Source organism: Ochlerotatus camptorhynchus, unplaced genomic scaffold (assembly GCF_037179485.1).
Source record: "Ochlerotatus camptorhynchus isolate MF236.1 unplaced genomic scaffold, CSIRO-AGI_Acam_v1.1 ptg000246l, whole genome shotgun sequence".
NCBI lineage: Eukaryota > Metazoa > Arthropoda > Insecta > Diptera > Culicidae > Ochlerotatus > Ochlerotatus camptorhynchus.
In genome coordinates, this window is record NW_027040736.1 from 1,271,983 (window position 1) to 1,286,647 (window position 14,665).

Below are 14,665 nucleotides of genomic sequence, written 5' to 3' on the forward strand. Positions count from 1 at the left end.
CATAAACCAGGAGAAATGAAAAATAAAAAAAATACAATTTTCCCTAAAAAATAGTTAACTGTTCCATAAAAAATATGAAATGGGCCAATAGAAGAGATGAAATATTCCATAAACATCGGTGATTTGTATTGGCTCATTTCATATTGTTTAGGGAACAATTCATATTTTAGAAGCTTCTATAGGGCGACCCCAGCGTAATGGTTAGCATCCATACCTCTCACGCCAAAGTCACGAGTTCAAATCTCACCCCCGGACAAGTCACGAATGACCCAAGAGCGTTAAAGTGACTATAATAATAAAAAAGAAGGTTCTATTGGACACGGTTTACGGAGTTGTAACATGTTATATGATAGGTGATAACATAATCGTTCACACTATGCTCTTGGTGATACAAATTGACAACTCAGCGCTTGCTATGATTACAAATGATTTTGTATATGTTGACTGTACTTGTACGAGTTGTTTCTTTTTTCAAAGTGCGAAAATGGTGAATCCAGACTTTACTTAGAAAGAAAGAGATTGAAGTCAAGTTGAACAAGGGAATCTTCATTTTACTTAACCAAATTAAATGTTTCATAAAAGCTCAACGGAGCACTAACTGCCCTCAAGCGCCCATAAAGGAACTGTTAAAGTAATCTCATGTCTATGGATGTTGATTGGGTTTGGTTGAAAATCTAGACTTCCTTTCGCACGAGCCCTCCAGATCTTTGACGTACCAAACCACATCCACTGAAGGTCAGAAGTCCGCATTTTCTTTCCACTTCAGTAGTGTAACTTCTCACAACGACACTTCATAATCTAAAAAGTATCATGTTGCGACGGATCGCCACTGCGGCAGCAATCAGCAGCAACAGTTTAATAAACACTTCCCATCAATAAAACAACAAACCCTATTTGCACAGATTTGCACTGCAGCTGGGGAGCCGCGGCCGTAGCGTGACTTGTTCCATTTAAATCATTGTCACTCATCGTTCACCGCCCATGCCATGCCATGACAAGCCACTATTACAAAACGTGTGTGACTTAACACGTGCCATTTATCTGTCCAACCAGCTGCCTACCCTGTCCTATGTTTTGAAAAATATTTCACAACTCCAGATAACGACTGTTTACTAATCAGTGCTACTTCAATCTGTTCTTTACTTACAGAGATGCCACCTCCAATTCCAAGAGACGCTCGCCCAATGCACAAAACATTGTCAAAGAGCTGGCACAGATTGGCATTTTCGATCAGATGCAGTTCTTCAACCAGAGCACCCCGTTCCAGGTTGCCTACCATCAGTCCGGCGGAAAGTTTGACCATTTCAACGAGATTCGATTCTTCAGCTGCAAGAAACTGCGCTACATCTGGAGCAAGGAATCCAAGCGATTCGTTAAGCTGACCGGTTTGGATGTGCTCGTACCCAGCGTGAGCATCCACCACAACAAGGGCCTGTCGGCTTACGAGCAGAGCATCCGTCGGTTGGTCTACGGAACCAACGAGATTCTGATCCCACTAAAAGGCGTCGTCACGCTACTGTTCCTGGAAGTCCTGAACCCATTCTACGTGTTTCAAATTTTTTCCGTGTGCTTGTGGTTCGTCTACGATTACTACTACTACGCTACGGTGATTATCCTGATGAGCGGCTTCGGCATTACGGCATCCATCATCCAGACGCAGAAAAATCAGAAGGCGCTGTACTCGACGGTCAAAAATAGCGACACGGCCACGGTCGTTCGGGACGACTGCCAATCGGAACAGATTGAAACCAGGTTCCTGGTGCCGGGTGATGTGGTGGAAATTCCGGCAACCGGGTGTACGATGCAGTGCGACGCCGTCTTGATCTCGGGAAACTGTATCCTGGACGAATCGATGCTGACGGGGGAGAGCGTTCCAGTTACGAAGACTCCGCTACCGTTGAAGCGAGATTTGAACTACGACAAGAAGGAACATGCCAGGCATACGTTGTTCTGCGGAACGAAGGTCATCCAAACTCGCTACATCGGAAGCGAGAAGGTTCTGGTGAAGGTGATCAACACCGGGAACATTACGGCCAAGGGTGGATTGATCCGGTCGATTCTGTACCCTCCTCCGGTGGATTACAAGTTCGAGAAAGATTCGTACAAATTTATCATGGTGCTAGCTTTCGCTGCTGGGTGTGGTTTCCTATACACTGTAGTCACTAAGATCATGCGAGGCGTGGGCGCTCTGAAGATTGTGGTCGAGTCTTTGGATTTGATCACGATTGCCGTTCCTCCAGCTCTGCCGGCAGCTATGACCGTCGGTCGGATGTACGCTCAGAAGCGATTGCAGAAGAACAACATCTACTGTGTATCACCGCGAGCGATCAACGTATCCGGTAGTATCGATTGCGTTTGTTTTGATAAGACGGGTACATTGACCGAGGATGGACTGGATATGTGGGGTGTTCTGCCGAAGGACTCCACCAATAACTTCCAGATTCCACTGACTCAAATTACCCGACTTCCGATGACGGAGCACTTGCTCGGCGGAATGGTAACTTGTCACTCGATCACCTTCGTCAACGGGGAAATGCGAGGCGATCCATTGGATCTGAAGATCTTCGAATCTACCGGATGGATTCTGGAGGAGGCAAACGTTTCCGATGAAACCAAGTACGATTTGCTGTTTCCGACGATTGTGAAGCCTCCCCGAGGTGATTCGAAGGATGATCTGAATCTGGAACTGGACGTGGCATATGATAATTCCAACGATATCGGCATTGTGCGGGAGTTTTCATTTACCAGTGCTCTTCAGAGGATGTCGGTGATCACGAGGAAGCTGTCGGACAATCACTTCAACGTGTACGTCAAGGGGTCACCCGAAATGATCAATTCACTTTGCAAACCGGAGAGTATCCCGGAGGATTTTTCTTCGAAGCTTGGGTTCTACGCGCAGCAGGGCTATCGGATCATTGCGATCGCTTACAAGTCGTTGGATAAGAAGATGAACTACTCCAAGATTCAGAAGGTGTCCCGCGAGAAGGTGGAATGTGATTTGGAGTTTTTGGGATTTGTGATATTGGAGAATCGGTTGAAGACGGATACGGAGGAGGTGATCGAGAGCTTGAATGTGGCCAACATCCGGTGCATCATGGTGACAGGGGATAATCTGCTGACGGCGGCAAGTGTGGCGCACGACTGCGGAATGGTGATGCCGGGGCAGAGTCTGGTGACGGTGACTGCTCATGTGGATAAGGCTATTCCGAACAAGTACTTCCTCAGCTATGATATAACGGGGCAACCGCAGCTGACCCAGTCGGACATAATCAACGACAACAAGGTTAGCGACGACAAGCGAAACGGTAACTATACGCAGATGACGCAGTCCAACAGTGTCAGCAGTTGCGAGACGGTCGATACATGCACGATCTCGACACAACTGAGCGGATTCGAAAAGGACGAGCACCGGATTGCCATCGAAGGTGATAATGGGAAGGATGTTTCGGGCAGTGCGCAGGGGGGATCGTTCCGGTTCGCATTGACGGGAAAGACGTGGGCGATTGTAAAGGAGCACTTCCCGGAGTTGGTACCGACGATCATAACTTTTGGAACGGTGTTTGCCCGAATGTCCCCGGATCAGAAGCAGCACTTGATCTCGGATCTGCAGAATCTAGGCTACTATGTAGCCATGTGCGGTGATGGAGCTAACGACTGTGGAGCGTTGAAGGCTGCGCATACTGGCATCTCACTGTCGGAAGCTGAAAGCTCTGTCGCTTCTCCGTTTACTTCGAAAAGCCCGACGATTGCGTGCGTTCCCAAGGTGATCAAGGAAGGACGAGCAGCATTGGTTACATCGTTTGGTATCTTCAAGTACATGGCAGCCTACTCGCTGGTGCAGTTTGCCTCGGTGCTGATCCTCTACTCCATCGATTCCAACCTGACGGATTTGGAGTTCCTGTATATAGATCTCTTCATCATTTCCGTGACAGCGTTCTTCTTCGGTAAAACTTCGTCCTACGATGGGCCGCTGGTGAAACAAGTCCCGTCAAACTCACTGATATCGCTTAGTCCACTGCTATCGCTAGCACTGCATCTGATCGTAGCACTGGGCTTTCAGGTTGCCGGTTGGTATCACATCCACGCCCAACCGTGGTTCACTCCATTCACCTACAGTGACGAGCTTGCACTGAACGATCTCGGGTGCTACGAAAACTACGCCATCTTCTGCATATCCTGCTACCAGTACATCATCCTGGCCATAGTGTTCTCCAAGGGAGCTCCCTACCGCAGGTCAATCTTCTCCAACTACGGTTTCCTGATCAGTATCATCGTTAATACTGGTATCTCGCTCGTCCTGACTCTGTATCCACCGGAGTGGCTCCAGAATCTGTTCCAGCTAGTCATCCCCGCGGAGGACATGACCTTCCGAGCCTACTTAGTCGGGTACGGGGTGGCCAACTTCATCATCGCGCTGTTCATCGAAAAGTTCATCATCGACGAGATTGCGTTCAAGAAGCTACGCTACCGCTGGCACAACATTGCCAAGTCCCGGCGCAAGTACTTACTGATCGAGCACAACTTCCGCAAGGAGGTCCAGCATCCGAGCGATTTTAAAACCGTGCTCGGCTGGTCCAGCGAGAAGTACGATTACTGACATCACCTCCAGTGGGTGATGAAGCTAGTGGCGAACATGGTGACGAACGACCGGCAAGAGTGGCTCCTGGGCCTGCAGCAGATCGATCTTCGGTAGCGATCGCTACGTCGTGTACTAGGGGAATAGTGAAGACTGCCTACGTACTGCGCTGCGGAATGCAGCTGCAAACTGCCAAGCGTATAGGTTTTGTTTTTTTTAGGTTTTTTTGAATGAAGCGAGTAGTTGCATGCATAGGATTTTTTTTTTAAAGAAATTAAGAGCTCAGAATATTTGTTTTCCGGTGATTAGAGTTGTAAGTGCCATAATTGTATTATGTTTTCATTAGGACCCAAGGACACGCCCAGGCAAATAAAGTTTTCACTTGTGATAGCAGAATGTAGATGGCAGTGACGAGTTGTGCGAGTTGAATAATGACGACGGAGAGAAAATACAGGAAATATTGGCCGCACGCTGTGCAGAATCGAAATCAAAGGAAGACAATAATCAAAATTTGTACAGAAAAGAAGTAACAGTGATGCCTGTAATTAGGGATAATTTCCAAGCCGGCTTTCGGAGTTCTTCTTCGCTTCTGCACGCGGAAATTTGATGCACATCCGACATGAAAGAGGGGAGATTTTTCGGTACAAGGAAATGGAACTTACCTTAAACTTCTGTGGGATCAAGGATCCCAGAACGAAATAGCACTTAGGCAAAATTTGACACGATTTTAGCATTTAAATCCTAACGCAACTGAAACTGGTTGCACGGCAGTTATTTCCACTGCTGCGCAACATGAGTGTAACATACTTTGGATCTTCATCACCACACGGTCCGAACTAAAATGAGAAAAGGAAAAAGACAATGACTTCACCAGAAAACCAAAGAACGTACCCCGCTGTGAAAAGCATCAACGCTTCCTTGACTCAGGTTGTTTACATTTGAATCAAAGAAATTTTGATCTGCAAGTAAGTAAACCAAAACAAAAAACAGCACAAACTTTCAAAACTCACTTCCACTCATACGCAGCAGTTGTTTGTTTCTAATAATAACGGTTACTACTTGCTGATGACGTAGTCCTAACCTAATTTATTTGTCGATAGAATGGTAATCATGCATGAGAAAAGGAGAGAAAAAGAGAGAAAGCAAGTGTAAACAAACTGAAATTCGAAAATCTCCCCGATAGCTGTCAAAATGTGTAATTATCATAAACAAAAAAACAAAGCACTTTATCCTTAATACTACCGATAGAATACATATCTATCGATAATTCTTAACCAAGGAAAGGAAAAAAAACAGTAAGAAGTGTTCCAAACAACTCTACTTTCGTAAAAACATAATCTTAAATGATAAACACTCGCAAATTTTACAGCGAATTTTGCGTAAAAAAAGATTTGCAGTATTCGTTTCAAAAGTGCGAAAAGGAAGAAAAACATACACAAACAAACCGACACATTCTCACTATCTTTACTGTATAATCCGTATAATCATCTTGACGAGTGAACATTCAGAACGCTTTTCATCTCGCAGTCAAAACCTAGGACACAAGTAGCAGCCCATCTCGTTTGCCGGAAGAGATAGGTATATGTAGGATTAGCGATTTCCAACGTAGAACAGAACGGAGAAAAAGATAACAATACATCTCATACACACACATACACACACACACATAAACACACACACACACACACACACACACGCGCGCGCGCGCGCCTAGCTTGAATTATACAACAGTACTAGTACGATTATAGTTTCTTGAAATTTAGCAAAACATTCACGGCAAAGCTCGGTGTTGGTCAGGAATTTCATTTAGTCATGGCATTCTTCAACGAAACCGGGAATCGACTTAAGGATTATTTATACGAAACACACACACACACACACACTTGCACACACAGACATACACAGAACCACTACCATGAACGATTTATGACCTCTGATTTACAAACACTTTGTTAGAAAACTTCTTGATTATTTCGACTACTGTTGACAGTCGATAGTCGTCGAAGGAAAACAACTTTAAATAGCGGTAATTCATCATTAAAAATGATAACTATATAAGGCACATTGAAAGGTTACTCACAGAGAAAAAAAAAAAGCAAACAAACAAACAAACAGGACTCCTCCTCACTAGATCATGAAATACATGTGTTTGGTTTTTTGGACCGTTAATGTAGCAATTTTTTCACTTAAATTGTAATAAATAATAGTAATTTATTACTGCAGGAAAAAAAAATAATACTGTAAAGAAATGTGCAACTGCTTCAAATTGAGTGCTGATTTGGCAGGTTGGGTCGTAAACAGTGCATATATAAAAGTATACAATCTCACTCAGCAGCAAGTTCACGCCATTGAAAGTGTAATAGGTTCAAAGATTGGAAACAGATAAATACAAGGAAAGCAAGAAACTAAACTAAAAACTGTGTACATATACCGGGATATATTTTACAACAACAAATAAAGGTTATTATATCACGAGATCCGAACGGAGTGTTTCTCATTGGAAATATTGTGAAAATATCCAAGATTCGTGATGATGATCATGATATGGAACTACCCCTCACTGCAGTAAGACAACTGTCGGTAGACTGTGGACTATCCTTCCGACAACAGGATCAAACAACCGGTCAAAAAACAGGCTATCCAACAGGAGGATGTCCCAATGAGTGGGGAGAAGAGCCCGCTCTCTTTTCACGAAATGTTTAAGACAAAGAGTTGGCATTTCCACTCTCCCCATTTATTTCGCTTCAATCGTATCCTCCCGTACCCAGCATATAATGTTTCATATAATAATGGAATGAAAGTTAAGAACGAAAATAAAGTAAAGATCTCATCCGATATGTTGCTAAGGAATCCATGACATCACGATGATTTCGAAGAGCTCCCATAGATATGCTGCCGGTACTTCTTCAACCGGTGTTAAAAACAGCTCTCTCGTCTTTCCTTCCTCACACAGCAGCGTTAACCTCCAAAAACCACGAAGCACACATTAACTGCTATAACTAGAGAAATCTCAGCAGAGAAAAATAGGACTGTGTTAACTTTCCATCACCAAGCACTCGATCGACAACGGCTTCAATTCACCAGTACACAGTCTGAAGACACAACGCAGGCTCCTCACCGGCCGAATCCACTCGCGATCAACGCCGAAATCATCGACAACTTCTTCTTCTTCTTTCCTTTATTTAACGTCGATCTCTGTTCCGCAATCTAGTGCCAATCACCGACGGACATCGATTGCCACCCATTGACGGTAATCGAATGTGCAGGAAGGCAGTTTCCACACCTGCGTAGGATATCGCACCCATTCAACACACATGGGCCGGGACCAACGGCTTTACTTCCCTTCCGAAGGAAGACGTGACCAGAGATTTTTATGCCTCAGAAAAATCCCACCGACCTCGGCTGGGATTGAGCCCAGACCCATTGGGATGTTAGAAAGCAGTAACGCTTACCACTACACCACCGGCGCCGGCACCGACAACCCCAGTGACTGAAAACAAACGCGTCTTATAGCGGCCACGGCACACTTCGATTGTATTTCTGAAACATAACCTCAACCCACAAACACGACGATGACAACATTTCGCAAGCGCCTTTTATCGTTGAATGCGGAACTTTTGGCTGCTAGGGCAGTTTCAGAGGACTGGAGATCTGGACAAAAATCGTGAAATGGCCGATCTGAATAGGCAGATTGCTTCCAGAATGGACTCACTCCGAAATTAAAGGTTCAGGCGTGTTGCTCTGAATCTGAAATTCTGGAAGGCAGCCAAGGTCTTGAAAACTCATCCCAAACCCGTTCCATCTATCAGAAATGAAAATGATGACAATCGGCTCTTAAACAGCTCAAAACTGTTCGAGATTATGATAAATGATACCCTGTTTGCGTGTTGCAAAAAGAATATCGATGCAAAACAACACGGTTTTTACCCGAAGCGCTCCGTGACCACGAACCTGGTGCAGTTTACTTCTGACTGTTTGCGATGCATGGATTCAGGATGGCAAGTCGATGCTGCATATATGGATCTAAAAGCTGCATTTGACACGATGGACCATAATATCTTGCTTGCCAAGCTGGAGATACTTGGCGTCTCGTCAACGTCTGTGGATTGGTTCAGATCTTACTTGGTGAATCGCTATGGACGGGTTAAGATTAGCGCGTCGGAATCGAATGTTTTCTCAAACAACTCGCCTTTCTGATACCATCAGGATGCCGCGTTTTCTACGCAAACGATACGAAAATCTAAAAAATTATTAAAAGTCTCTCGGACTGTTGGGATCTCCAGAATATGTTAGGTATTTTTGCTGACTGGTGCTCAAGAAATTTGATGAGTCTATATGTACATTGAAAAATGAAACACTATTTCCTATCACCGAAAAATCGAACCAATCATGTTTGACTATGTTCTCTACGGACGCTGTCTTGCAAGTGTAGAGCACATTAAGGATTTCGGTGTTACCTTGGACTGCAAACTCACTTTCAGAATTCACTACAATGACATCATCTCCAGAGCTAATCGACTATTGGGCTTTATTTTCAAAATTGCCGACGAGTTCCGTGACCCTCTATGCCTCTGGTCTTGTGCGATCCTTATTGGAGTCAAGCTTAGTGGTTTGGTGCCCTTTCCATGCTAGCTGGATCACTAGAATTGAATCCGTTTAACGCAAGCTTGTGAGATATGCTCTTCGTTTCCTCAACTGGCGTGACCCAACGAACTTGCCACCGTACGAGGAGCGTTGCCGTATCCTGGGAATCGAACCATTAGAGGTGAGACGGACGGTCGCTCAAGCTATGTTCGCTGGAAAGCTGCTTACGGGTGAGTCACTGGCTTACGGGTGAGTGTTCGGAAAAACTCAAAAACTTAAATCTCATGCATGAGTTTATGCGCCTATGAGTTTAGCCTTACAAAATTCAACGTCGCAAAAATCACCGATGAGTTTTCTGGTTCAAAAATTCATTGCTTTATATTTTGGCGTTATTCATTGTTATTACTATTGTTTGTGCATCGGGGGTTGGAAAACTAACACAACATGCATACGCATGATATCAATTGACTTTTGAGTGGTTTTTATGAGTTTAAAGGTGGAATGATTTTTCGGCGTTGTTGAATCTCAAGCGTGAACTTTGTTTTCCGCATTCGCACGCGAGTTTATTCTCGCAGGGAGGCTCAATGAATGAGATTTGAGAATGATTTTCCGAACACTGCGGGTGACATTGACTGTCCAACACTGCTGGCTCAGCTAAATATGTACGCCCCTGAGAGGCCTCTTCGTCAACGCGACTTTCTGTTTTTGGAACCACGGCGCCTAAAACACGAGCCAATTCGAGCAATCAGCCGACAATTCAACAACTCTAGATAGAGCTGGAATTAGGGCGTAACAGCTTTTGTAAAGAATGACTTCTCTCGATAATTTCTCGAAAGTCATGGCTCACCCTGGCAAATCGATATCACCATCGAGTAGGGAAGACTTTCTCTACCCGATGGATATGTTGGTTTGTGTAGGCGTGCCTTGAATTCTAAGAAATCAACGAGAGAAGTATCGGCGCCGGTGGTGTAGTGGTAAGCGTGATTACCTCTCACCCCAGAAGGCCTGGGTTCAATCCCAGTCGGCGCCGCCGGGATGTTCTGAGGCATAACATCTCTGATCACGCCTTCCTTCGGATGGGAAGTAAAGCCGTTGGTCCCCGGTTCATGAGTTGATGGGTCGATAGGTAGGGTCCAGGTGAGGGAGAGCTGCCTTCCTGGCACGTCGGTAGCATTGGTGCTCAGCACGGAAAACAAGATCGACGGAAAAACAAACCAAAGGAAAAAAAAAAAAAATCGAGAGAAGTCATTGTTTACAAAAGCTGTAACGCCCTAATTCCAGCTCCATCTAGAACTTCTTTTATATGTTTGACTTCAATGCATCAGCTGACGTGTTTCGTCATCGGATACCAGGCCTTTTCCGTACCGTTTACCGTAACTATTTAGTCTAAGTTTTATTCATTTAGACAATAATTGTCAGTTGAATTTTTCAATATGCAAATAAACAAATAAACAAATAATCACCCCACGGGAGAAAGTAAATGCGATCCGCGATCATGTCGCTTCATCGCATTTGCTTGGCTCAGACATACAAAGTCCGATCGAATATCAGATTGCGCAATGCGTTCAAAACCTAGATGCCTCCCGCCTCCGGTGGATAAGATTACAGTAACAGATTTGCTCAGCGCTGAAATGCACCAAGAACATGAAGACTCCCGAGTTTTACGGCATATTCAACTAAATTTTGAAGAGACTCAGCATGAAAGTGCAGTCTCTTCTAACCGCTATCTTCAACAGATGCTTGGAGCTGCACTACTTTCCAAGCGTCTACAAGGTAGCACAAATCATACCAATCCGCAAACCCGGTAAGGATCCAACATTGCCCTCAAGCTACAAACTAATCAGCCTCCTTTCAGCGCTGAGCAAATCGTTCGAGAAACTCATTCTCAAACGTTTGCTCAAGTTTGTCGAGCAAAACAACATTCTACTTCCGGAACAGTTTGGGTTCAGGAAGGGACACTGATCGTCTCTTCGACACAAGAATTTTCGATCTTCATCAAGAGGCGAACATTCCAAAATTAGATTTTAAAATTGCTGACATTAAAACTAGGTTTGTGCAGAAATGGAACACATCTCAACACCAATAACATATGCTAGAAAAGTGTCAGTGTTGACTTAGAAAAGCAGTCGATGGCAAATTTTGAAAAACTAATACTGAGAAATATATTTAATCATTGTAAAAAGGCCAATAATATTAGATTCAATGCAAAGAATAGGGCGGTTAAGCTACTTCGGACATATTATGCGCAGGGAAAGGGAACATCATCTTAGAAAAGCATTTCAATAAAAGTTCAATAAAAAGAAAGAAGGAAGGCCTAGTTTAACTTGGAAGGATTTTTTGGAGCAAGATAAAAATGGATATAGAGAATTAACAGAGAGAGATTGGATAGAGTTATTTAAAGATAGAAAAAAACTACAAGGGACAGATTGTATGGGATTGTACGCAATGGTGACGTAGGACTACGTGGTCTTATATAATAAATCTTATTTGTTAACTGCAGCAGGAGCTTATGTTATGTGTAGGAATAGGAATTTGAGCAGGGTTCTCTCTGTTTATACTCTTTAATATAACACGCTTGGCATAGATGGCCCACAGCAACTCACGAAGAGCTACTGATCCCGATCAATAGAGGTGTGGCTTCATCCTCCTTCTACAGATGCTCATGTGGGCTGCAGCTCGCTGCTAGCAGACAGCCTTTCGTTGTGTACTGGAGAACACCACCCTTTACCACGCGGTGATTGAATAAACACCGTTTGGTGAGACCGGATGAAATTCAACTTTGAAATCTGTGTTAGGGAAATCTCTTTTCGCATGCAATCGGTGATTATTTTAATTATCAAAGCAACAGTTCCATATTCGTGCAATTTTCAATGGTGAGTCTTAAATCAGATGCGTAGAAATATTTTTGATCGATTTGTGATAAAATTCTTGAAATCGGTCCAGGGGCAGCTGAGTTATCAACATTCAAATCTTTCGTAATTTTGTTACATGTTCCATTTTTCGTTTTCACAAAGTGTACCCCCATATAGAAATCACAGACGTAGTCCTACGTCAAAAAAAAACCCGGAAAAGCAGCTGAAACAATTATTTAATAAAGATAGTTCAAGCGAAATATCAGACGGAGAATCAACGGATGAAAACGAGAGTAAAAGAGATAAATACAAAGATTTGAAAAGTAAATTCAAGAGGAACTGAAGCCAAGATATGCAAGAGGATCAATAAACACGAAATTCAAGTGAAAAATGTGTAGAGATAAAGGTAAAAAAAAACAAATAGATGTGAATTTCATGCCAGTTAAAACAAAAAATAAACAAAGACTTGGGCTGTACACTTCTTATGAGAGATGACGATCAAAATGGTTTCAATAAAAAAATTATAAGATCGTTCTAAAATGTTGCTATCAAGGTAAGTGACTGTTATTGATGAATCATTATATAAAACATATAAATTTAAATATACAATTAAATACATATACAAAAGGGAAGGGAAGGTTCAACAGGGCAACCGATTGAAGCAATTTGGATAGGGAGAGTGGGATTGCCATCTTTCTGTTGCTAACATTTCGTGGATAGAGGGCGGGCTCTTCTCTACATTCATGGGGCATCCTTCAGGCCGAGGGCTTGTTCCATTGCGAATTATATGATCTTGGTTGCTGGAAGAAGACTCTTAAGGCCGGCGCACAATAGATACGTTTTCGGGTTTTTTGACAGATAATGCATGGGCTAACTGTCAAAAAACCTGAAAACGTATCTATTGTGCGCCGAACTTTATTCTGTTCCTGCAGTCGATGGCAAATTTTGAAAAACTAATACTGAGAAATATATTTAATCATTGTAAAAAGGCCAATAATATTAGATTCAATGCAAAGAATAGGGCGGTTAAGCTACTTCGGACATATTATGCGCAGGGAAAGGGAACATCATCTTAGAAAAGCATTTCAATAAAAGTTCAATAAAAAGAAAGAAGGAAGGCCTAGTTTAACTTGGAAGGATTTTTTGGAGCAAGATAAAAATGGATATAGAGAATTAACAGAGAGAGATTGGATAGAGTTATTTAAAGATAGAAAAAAAAACTACAAGGGACAGCCCTATGGGATTGTACGCAATGGTGACGTAGGACTACGTGGTCTTATATAATAAATCTTATTTGTTAACTGCAGCAGGAGCTTATGTTATGTGTAGGAATAGGAATTTGAGCAGGGTTCTCTCTGTTTATACTCTTTAATATAACACGCTTGGCATAGATGGCCCACAGCAACTCACGAAGAGCTACTGATCCCGATCAATAGAGGTGTGGCTTCATCCTCCTTCTACAGATGCTCATGTGGGCTGCAGCTCGCTGCTAGCAGACAGCCTTTCGTTGTGTACTGGAGAACACCACCCTTTACCACGCGGTGATTGAATAAACACCGTTTGGTGAGACCGGATGAAATTCAACTTTGAAATCTTTGTTAGGGAAATCTCTTTTCGCATGCAATCGGTGATTATTTTAATTATCAAAGCAACAGTTCCATATTCGTGCAATTTTCAATGATGATTTGTCAGTGTGACTTGATCAAGCCGTCCAGATTGGATTGTGCATTGCTATGTGCAGGCGCCTTGCTACATAAGTGGTAGTCTCAATCATCATCATCATCAAATGCAACACATCTGAACACGCTCCAAATATAAGTAATAAACATCATTTAAAGTCTCAACATATGGCTGCACAATGCATTCGCGATTCCCGGAAGCACGCGAAGGATCGTCAGGCAGACGGTTTTCTTAAACAACCCGAGACCGCTGCTGAGAGAGTTCGGTGTTATCGGGCCAACATGAAAGCAGTCTGAGGAATTGCGACACCATTTACTGGCTAAGACGCTGGAGAAGGTCCTTCAACTCGAGGTAGGAAATTGAAATTAATTTTTAACAACCTTAATAAACGGGTACCATACTAACGATATCGTAGATGGTACGACCATACTGCATAAAGTTGGGATGATATCCCGAATTGGTGGTTGGGCGCTTCTTATGGTTATTGTTTATGCGGGAAATGCACGAGGAGTTCACTACACAGCTCAACGTAGTCTAAATATGCCAACCATGCGGTCGTGTCTTGCACACAACCCCACTAATTTTTTAATTTTTTAAACTTTGAAAGCCGTCATTTCATCTTAACATTTTTTTTAATCCATCGATCGCCACCTGAATTGACTGATTGTTAAGGGGTTACGCCTAAAGGGTGATACGGTCAAAATTTGGTCAATATCAACTTGACGTATTTCTTTCAATTTTGCATTTAAAAAACCTGAACACCCCTCATTTTGAAGGTGTGTGTGTGTAGAATGTTGCTCCTATTTTGATTTTGGAATTCACTCTTCAGTTGTCAAAATGCCGTCCAAGCAAGAAGAGCAGCGTATCAAAATTTTGCTCGCGCATCGCGAAAATCCGAGCTACTCGCACGCAAAGTTGGCAAAATCGCTAAAAGTTGCCAAGTCAACCGTTACAAATGTAATTAAAGTGTTTG

At 43.1% G+C, this 14,665-nt stretch overlaps 1 protein-coding gene across 1 annotated transcript in view; it reads left to right on the forward strand.

Annotated features, from left to right (window-relative positions):
* anne (anne boleyn) overlaps positions 1 to 7,051 on the forward strand; it is a 47,657-nt gene extending 40,606 nt beyond the window's left edge. Inside the window, exon 3 of the mRNA XM_065226180.1 lies at positions 1,150 to 7,051. Within this exon, the coding sequence (XP_065082252.1) occupies positions 1,150 to 4,597 (3,448 nt within the window). The 3' untranslated portion in view covers positions 4,598 to 7,051. The remainder of the gene's footprint in view (positions 1 to 1,149) is intronic.
* The last annotated feature ends 7,614 nt before the right edge of the window (positions 7,052 to 14,665 follow it).